General features: G+C 39.3%; 1 protein-coding gene across 1 annotated transcript; it reads left to right on the top strand.

Moving 5' to 3' along the window:
* The first annotated feature begins 2314 nt into the window (after positions 1–2314).
* LOC124124430 lies at positions 2315–3485 on the top strand. The gene is made up of 3 exons (XM_048385394.1): positions 2315–2451; positions 2758–2859; positions 3030–3485. Exons 1-3 carry the CDS (start codon positions 2346–2348, stop codon positions 3251–3253), a joined length of 432 nt encoding a protein of 143 aa, XP_048241351.1. The 5' UTR covers positions 2315–2345; the 3' UTR covers positions 3254–3485.
* The last annotated feature ends 6125 nt before the right edge of the window (positions 3486–9610 follow it).

The following is a 9610-nucleotide window of genomic DNA, read 5'->3' as shown; positions in this document are numbered from 1 at the left end:
TTTCAACAGGACAACGCTCGTCCCCCACACGGCTGGGGTCGCAATGGATTTCCTTCACCATAACAATGTCATGTTACTGCCATGGGCTGCAAATTCTCCAGATCCTCCCCAATAGAGCATGTGTGGGATGAAATGGAGCGCCGTCTGCGTCGTCTTCCACATCCTCCAGATAACGTCCTTGACTTGGCACAGGATTTGAGGAGGATATGGCAGGCCATTCCCCAGGCCTTCCATGCCCATTTGGTGGACTCTATGCGTTGCCGATGCACTGCTGTGATTCACGCACAGGGTGGTCATACCCGTTTTTGACTTTGTGACTTTATCGTTTGACCCACTACTCCATTTTGATCTTCTGACGTCATCGTAACAGATGTTGTTCAGGTCCCGTTGTTCTTGCTGTGTTATATTTCAATCCAGAATATATTTTCTCCGTGCACAGTTTCTTTATGTGGCTAGTATATATAAAGAAAACAAGGTCACATTTATATAAGTGAGATAAGTGAACAAGATTTTGGAGGTGGTGGTTCTTGCACACATTCACAGGTTATTATCCTCATTATTACGGCATATCGTCCACAGGTAATACACCTGTGTGTCCGGTGAAAGAATAACATTTATGTAGCCTCATATATTTTCAGTTAATGTGCACATTTCATGATCAACTGAAACTTTATAATTCAGGTGCATACGAAAACGATAGTTTATTTCACACGTTACAGTTCATCTTGACACGTAACAGTTAATATCCACATGTTACAGTCAATATCAACACGTTACACTTAATGTCCACACGTAACAGTTAATATCAAAACGTAACAGTTAAAATCCACACGTTACAGTTAATATCCTCACGTTGCAGTTAATATCCACACGTAACAGTTAATATCAAAACGTTTCAGTTAATATCCACACGTTACAGTTATATCAACACGTCAAGTCAATATCCAAACGTTACAGTTAATATCCACACGTAACAGTTAATATCCACACGTAACAGGTAATATTCACACATTACAGTTCACATCCACACGTCAAGTCAATATCCAAACGTTACAGTCAATATCAACTCGTTACAGTTAATATCCACACGTAACAGTTAATATCAAAACGTAACAGTTAATATCCACACGTTACAGTAAATATCCTCACGTTACAGTTAATATCAACACGTAACAGTTAATATCCACACGTATCAGTTAATATCAACACGTTACAGTTAATATCAACACGTCAAGTCAATATCCAAACGTTACAGTTAATATTCACACGTAACAGTTCATATTCACACGTAACAGTTAATATTCACACGTTACAGTTCACATTTACACGTTACAGTTAATATTCACACGTAACAGTTACACGTTACAGTTCATATTCACACGTTACAGTTCATATTCACACGTTACAGTTCATATTCACACTTTACAGTTAATATCCAAACGTAACAGTTCACATTCACGCGAAATAATTGTTTTGTCTGTTGTTTATAGCTGCACTCAGCAATATTCCATCTATATGACAGTGGTCTGTAAATAATCGACTCTGGACCAGTCAATCCAGTGATTGATATCATGAGAATCCATCAACGCAATTGTTTCGTTTGTTTGTTTAACGCCGCACTCAGCAATATTCCAGCTATATGATGGCGGTCTGTATATAATCGAGTCTGGACCAGACAATAAAGTAATTGACATCATGAGCATCGATCCACGTGCACAACATGAATCAACCAGCGAGTCTGACAACCCGATCCCGTTACCACGCAATTGGGATCGATGACATGCATCAACCAAGTCAGCGAGCCTGACCATCCGATCCTGTTAGTCGCCCCTTAAAACAAGCATAGTCGCCTTTTACGGCAATCATGGGTTACTGAAGACCTATTCTACCCCGGATCTGGCTTATGCGACTTTTACAAAAGTTCAAAATGATCACAAATAATGTAGTTAGTGCAGTGAACTAACAAGTTTGTAAAAAGTTCTCTTTTGGTTTGTTTGTCGTGTGACGCCGCACTCTGCAATATTCCAGCTATATTACGGCGGTCTGTAAAAAAATCGAGGCTGGACCCGACAATCCAGTGATTGACATCATGAACATCCATCCACGCAATTGGGATCGATGACATGCAGCAACCAAGGCAACGAGCCTGAGTTAGCTACTCGCAAAAGACTTTAATCTGGTATCAAGTACGCATGTTTGTTACCAAACTGACGCTAAGGGGACTGGATATGCGTCGTGGTATGTCAGGATTTCTGGGCACTAGAAATGGTGGTAAGAGGGATGCTTCTGTTCTTGCACGTTCTTAGTACTTTTAGTTGTGATACTATTTTCCCGTTATTTTAGACATGGCACAACAGGGAACACATAACACTGGTATGTTTGGTGGAACGGCGGTAGGATCTTATGTTGCTGGGCAGCATAATGGACCTCAACAACAAGTCCACAACAGAGGTAAAGTTATGTTTCATCCGTAAGATAATACATCCTCACATTGTGATTTGTTGTTTGTTCGTTCGTTGTTTAACGCCGCACTTGGCAATATTCAAGCTATATGACAGTGGTGTGTAAATAATAAAGTTTTCTATCAACATCAATGTTTAACGAATGTATCTCCCGTACAACACCCGTTATTAATGTACGAAAGATATCAGCACATTATGCCATTTGTCAAAGAACGTATTCAAGCCCATCGCATAACATTTGTAATTACATATGTCTGTGCATTGTTTTTGAAAAAGCATAACATTTGTTGAACAGACCAGAGAATTCAGGATGGATATATTGGAGCTCTAACTTCTGGCGACAACAACCAAGGACCAATGACTGCAAACACTGGCCAAGAAAGGACCGAAGATTGGGGTAATTTACCACTGTTACGTTTCATACATACAAGTTATGTAATACATCTTAACTTATTTACCACATAGAGGAGCGTTAATTGCATCAAAACATAGAAAGCACGTACCATTATAAATGTTTCATATACAACAGTACATCAGTGCATGACAAAACCGACATTATTTCAACAGATCCAATGAAGGCCACATCTGCAGATGTTCAAAACCTGCTCCGACAAGAAGAGTGTGATGACAACACTATTGCCATTTTCAAAAAGAAGAAAATTAATGGAAGAATGCTTCTCAAACTTAGTCAGGAGGATCTGAATCAGTATGGTCTGACGGATGAGGATGAGAAGAAACGAGTCCTGGACATCATCAAAGATGTTCAGGATGGAAAACTAAAATTGAATTGAACTGGTCAGGAAAAGGTTCCAGTCAAATATGAGGTTGCTCCTGCTACTAAGTAAAGCATACAATTTGCAGTTTCTCTTGCTTCGCTAAATATAATTTGCTAATTATTTCTAAGATGCCTAAGATGCCTGATACAGTGTTGCACAGCCCGTTGAAGAAATGTCGACATAAACCCTTTACTTTTGAAATATATATGCGTGGTTAATTCAACAGAATTGGAAATAAAAGAGAGTAGTAAATCTGGTTGGTCATTTTCATACTTCAGTCCGTTCATATTACATTCACTTTGTTGTGCATGATGTTGGGCGAAGGGATAAGAATGCACGCTTCATTTCAAGCAATGTACCGTATGTCATAGGAATTCGGTGTGGTATACCATCAATGTCTTTTTCGGAAAATATGTAGTGGCACTGCTTCCGAAGGTGTTTGTTTGATTAATGAACGTACACGGTTATACGATCAGATTGAGAACTCCATGGAGATCTGTCTGACTTCCAATTATGTGGCCCAGAAAAATGCAAAACGTGAACGATAACATTCTGGATTGATCTCTCCAGTAACACGTCGAGTGTAGACCACGATTGTCATTTTTCTTTTGGTAGTGACCTTACACTCCCTTTGAACGTGTCACTGACACGATTTCGATGCAGACTCGAGTTTGTTTTCACTACTTCAGTATGTGTGTAATTTGTGTCCAATTTGTTTTCAGTATTTGTATAAATGACTCTCCTCGATGTCTCTTAGTGTTGGTTGAAGAGGTGTGTAATCTAAAAGGACAGTTGAACGTTTAACTTTGAATATTCATCAGCAAAGTGTTCTATTAATATTTCTATTGCGTTTCCAAGGCAACAAGTTGTATCCGAGTGGAAGTGGAGGTTGGTTTATTAATTTTTAAACATTTTATAGACATAAAAAAGAGCCGAACTGATGTTCTTTAATATACAGCTTCCCTGACAGAAATTTCAGTTTTGGGTAGGGTTTGCAGACAGTGGCAAAAGTATGTATATAGTCAATATTAATCTGAGAACTACTTAGAAGGGTTCAAACTTTCTGTATTGATTTAGGAGGATTTGAACAAATATAAATGCATAGTTCCATTGTTATTTTGACTATACATCAAACTAGGAAGGTGTCTGTTGTACTTTTTTAGCAGTTAACGTCACATAAACCGATTTACACAGCCGCTTATGTAGGAACCTTTTCAAATTGTTTACCAACATTTGATCATAAAAGTGACAAAATCAGTTCCATAATCTGTACGATTCTGATACGTGTTTGTGCATCACTATTAGATTCACGTCATAATTATACTGATGCCTATATGCAGCAATATTTTGATAGCTATATTTTTGTTGGATCTCTCATGTAAACTTAATTGATTTACAATGCTATATCATCGAGATGTGCCGTTACGTAAGGCTCACATCAGACCTGATGCCGTGTAATTCGTCCAAGTTATTGTGCATTAAACAGTTTTTTAGCATTTTACGAACGCTTCTTATAACATTCAGCCAGAGCGTCGGACCTGGATTAAAAATTGTTATAGTGTACATTTCACAGTTGGTAGTTTACATTTTACCCAACAAAGAAGAGATATGAAAATAAGTTTAGAGAGACAATTACCAATCTTACAAGATCAACAAATCAACATGGGGATTACTCAGCTGACAAATCAGCATGAATGCTTTACTTGCTTGTTGTTTAATGTGGCATTCCAGATACATGACAGCGGTCTGGAAATAATCGCGTCTGGCCCAGACAATCCAGTGACTGATAATTGCAGATTTTCACCGGTGGGTTTAAAATGTGAAAGAAGGATATGGACACACACACACACACACACACACACACACACACACGTACACACACACACACACAAAAAGAAAAAAGCTGTGTTTAATATAATCAGAACTTCGAAATCCACTCGAAAATTGCACACATGGCACTGATGTGCACGATACAACTGAATTATTATGTGGTCTTTGTTTGAAATCATAAAAGCGATAGAACCCTTTCCGTCTTCATAAGAAATCTCCGCCAAAAGCAGAATAGATTGGGTGATTCAAACAATAGCATGAGTATAATAACGCACACGTAACTCAGTCACAGAGACTGACCACCCTACTTTCTCACTTTATAAGAATAAGAGTTTGCTGAGGGCCTATTCTTGCCCGTAATTCATACGAGGGTTGTGCAGGCTGCGGGTAAAGAGCATCGATCCACGCAAATGGTATACGATGACATGCATCAACCGAGCCTGATCACCCGATCGCGTTAGTCGCCCCTTACGACAAGCATGGGTTGCTGAAGATCAATTCTTCACGGATCCAGAGAGCAAAGGTGACAAATTAGGTGAAGTTAAGCAACGTTGGCCACGGAAACTAGATGGATGGGTGACCTGAGGCACGCTTGACTCCTGAGAGGTTCTAGGACTTCGGTACACAGAAGCACCTGTTACGTGTTGTGTCTGTTCAGGCTAGTGGCTTTGTTCGAAATATGCCTGTCTTTACACAGCAGGCAATGGGTATTATACGATTATGCCAGAGCAGATCGGAGACCGGAAGGTCGGTAGTTCGATCCCCTTGCCCCAACAGACGTGGCCCATGCCAGGTGCCTGGCATCAAGGGGGCAAAGCATGAACTGGTCGGATCAGAGACAACATAATGTGTCAAGCATAACTAGTACAAGCAGCAACACATCCACGTACATTCAGGTACGCCATATGAGTGCATAAATTTTGAACGCGACATTTTGCCTGTCACAACACCACTATCCCACGCAACAAACCGCAGGAAAATCTTAATCCAAAAATATACCACATACTCTGAAACCTTTCAGTCTTTGAGTTGTGTGGAATATCGGATCTCTCTCTCTCTCTCTCTCTCTCTCTCTCCCTCACACACACACACACACACACACACTCACACTCGCACTCACACATGTAAAAGTCTGTTTTACTTTCTTATTTTGGAAGAACTGGGTTAATTGGTTAAAACCTTTTCTGGTTAATATGTTGAACCACTGGAAAATTATACATGTGGAACATATATTAACTATTATTATGATATATTGTATACAATATCTATATCACAGCAACAGAAAACTTATAAAAACAGGGATAGTGGCAGGATCAGATTTGTTTTCTGCGAACTGTTAGAAAGTATAATCATCTTAAAACACTAATACTGGCTGGTATGAATGATTTCCGGGCCCTTGTATGCGCAGTCGGCAGCTAGAAGGTAGAACACTTGCAATGCATTTACCAGTACGCTTATCTACGGAAAGATCTAAAAGTTTTTGAATAATTAAATGTGTATGTATTGTATTGAACGCAGAAGAAAATCATGTGTACGAGTGTTCATTAATCTGCTCAGGAGGCTTGTTGTTGGACCAGTCAGCGCACTGAAGCGGGTAAAGCAGGTCTCCGATGTCCGACTTGCATAACGATGCATTCAAAGCATTTCATTAAGATTGTTATGAGGGCTACAGGTCTATAATCATAGAAAGTGGATGGATTGGTTTTCTTTGAAACGGGGATACTGTTAGATGTTACCACTGATTTGGCGTATGATGATTATTCAAAGACAATTGACATATTATACACATTATCAGAGCCAATTTTAGTTGTATTCCGTCTGGTTGATCTGGTTCTGATGCCTTGCTTATATTAATTTTGCCAGGACAATTAATCACATCCCTTGTAATTTTCATCCATATTGATATTCTCAAAAATTTGGTTAGTTTCATCTGTAAAAGCAATCCAGCCTAATATTGCATAAAAGTTGCTTACGTCTTCCACGAACACAGCTTTATCGGTGACAGACACATTTTGTCTCTCTTTCTCGTTTTTTCTCACGTTTTCACTCCAATCTTGCCGATGATTGTTCGCTTTGAATTGAGACTCAAGTTTATTCTCAAAATCCTGTTAACACTTATATACTTTCCGATGTATTTACTTTTGAACTGTTTTTTCCATAGAATCTTTCTTGATGAATGTTGGCTTTTTTATTTAGAAGACTTTTCAACTCCTTCTTACCCAGGTCTTGTTGTTTGGATAGATTTTAACTCCCTTCGATTGTTATTCTGTGTAAAGCATATAACAGATTGTTCGAAATGTGGAAACAGTGTCCAGCCTTAAACTCCCATAACACACTTGGTGCTTCAGTGCTGATATTGTCCAGCTACGTGATCGTGAATTTTCCCTGCTCCTTTCTTATCAAAAAGTACTGGGTTGAATGTACACCAGCACCACAAATATCTGTCCAAATTCTATCGAAATATAGTTTGGTCGGAGAGACACTGATAAAAGTTGTGGAAAGGACTGGTCTTGGTATGCGTCTACAATAGATGTATTGTACTGGTGTAGTGAGTGTGTATGGTTTTACACTGCTTTTAGCAATATTCCAGCAATATTACGGCGGGGGGACACCAGAGATGGACTTCACACATTGTACCCATGTCGGGAATCGACCTCGGGTCTTCGGCGTGACGAGCGAACGCTTTAACCACTAGGCTACCTGGGCGCCTCTTGTACTGGTGGAAGTATGCATCTGTACGGGATGTATTGTTTGGTCTGGATAGTCGTTATGACGGGGTTCAGCAGTCTACCAGAGGTCAGTCGGTGTGGTTCACAGGAGACCTTTTGATGAGACGTGTGCGGAAATGTAAGCCCAATAAAAACCCGCTTGACGATCACGAAAAAAGGCTAATTGCTTTATGTGATCTCTTTAAATCCTTTTCACAAGAGTTCTGTAATATGACGGCGGTCTGTAAATAATCGAGTCTGGACCAGAGAGTCCAGTGACTGAAATCAGATGCATCGATCAACGCAATTTGGGAAACTACGACATCGCTCGACTTTGTCAGTGAAAGTGACCACCCAATCCCAGTAGTCGCCTCTTACGGCAAGCATGCATGGGTTACTGGTTACTGAGAACCTAGTCTAACCCGGATGTTCACGAGTTTCTTAACATGAAAACACCGAGTTCAGAGCAGGGACAAACATCAGACTTATTTACCACACATTCCACAATCGCCCCCTATGGCCGGGTCAAAAATGTTGTAGTCCTGTGGAAGGTATCAGAATGACCAATACGTTTACGTATTGCAATAACGTTTACGTTTAATGTGGGTACAGCAGTTTGGCGTCCAAGATTTACGTCAGTGGCGTCATACCATGTCTAGATTCTTTCTGGACCATCAGATGGTGGGGGTGCACGTTTTGCGTAGGGTTCATGAACGTTACATGCCATGCACCATCAAAGAACATGACAGAAATGGTGGCGGATGTGTGATTGTGTGGGACAGGACAGTCCTCACTCGCCTTGGTAGTAGGGGCACCCGCATCTGTAACTGTGAAGTGTTGAAGCCAGTCGTGGCACTGTTGTCAGGATAAAGTTTGACCATTGTTGACTGCGGCATTCTATGTTGCAGTGCATGTTGTAACTTTATTTACGATGAATGTAACTAACAGCAATTTACTTAGGCGCTCTTATTATATTGCGCTATTTTGGAATCAACACGTATCAGGTGTAAACCAACATTCACAGCTTCTATCGTTACAGTGATTGGTTGCCACTGACGGAATGAATTTGATTTGTTGCTATGTGTAGTTTATGTATTGATATTTTGTTTGATGGCACATGTAAAAATCGACTTTGACGATGAACGGAAAATCGATCCTACTGTTAGAAAAAGAAGAAATTAGTCATTTGTATCCTCATATTAGTAAAGTGTTTTAATATTTTAATATTATTGCATTCAAAAAGAAAACTCCTTTCAAGAATCATGAGAAATAAGTCCGTTGTACGATTCTGACTATTTATCATGTCATTTGTCATGTGTTAAGCAGATGTAGCAAAAAACAAAGTTTTACCTCATTGGAAGATATAAGGACAACATTGGTATTGACCAGAACATTTAATACAACACATTTAAGCAATACATCGACAATTCAATAAATTGCAGATTATGTATTCTATTGATATCACCAGCACAGTGATAAGCAGAAATTACATACGTGCAGTTTTGGTTTTACCCTTGGTCTCTTACCGATTGCAAATATACAAAACCTGTTTCGGATGTAAATAGCTCACATGTGTCAAAAATCGCCATAATCGCAAAAATAGCCATAAAATTCCAAATAAGAAACTGCACGTTTTTGAGTTTAAGGTGAAGTATTAAAAACTCACAATGTTCACATGTATGATTTCTAAAAGATATTTGATTACGTTTCACAAACTGAAGACTCATGATTCAGTATATGTGTCCTCGAATAGCTTTGTGTATAACTATAACTTTCCGGAGATCTGTTTTAAACACTTAATTCATACATTTCTGATTACAAATTACATAATATC

The sequence above is a fragment of the Haliotis rufescens genome, unplaced genomic scaffold, assembly GCF_023055435.1.
Source record: "Haliotis rufescens isolate VD_foot unplaced genomic scaffold, xgHalRufe1.0.p SCAF_58, whole genome shotgun sequence".
Classification (NCBI taxonomy): Eukaryota; Metazoa; Mollusca; class Gastropoda; order Lepetellida; family Haliotidae; genus Haliotis; species Haliotis rufescens.
Note: the sequence above shows the minus strand (reverse complement) of the source record. Positions and strands in the feature narration are given on the sequence as shown.

What these genes read in the sequence shown, in the direction of transcription:
- LOC124124430 (XM_048385394.1), top strand. Translation starts at nt 2,346, where the DNA reads ATGGCACAACAGGGAACACATAACACTGGTATGTTTGGTGGAACGGCG. An exon ending in ACAACAAGTCCACAACAGAG is followed by an intron (nt 2,452 to 2,757) that starts GTAAAGTTATGT and finishes TTTGTTGAACAG; the next exon opens with ACCAGAGAATTCAGGATGGA. An exon ending in AGAAAGGACCGAAGATTGGG is followed by an intron (nt 2,860 to 3,029) that starts GTAATTTACCAC and finishes TTATTTCAACAG; the next exon opens with ATCCAATGAAGGCCACATCT.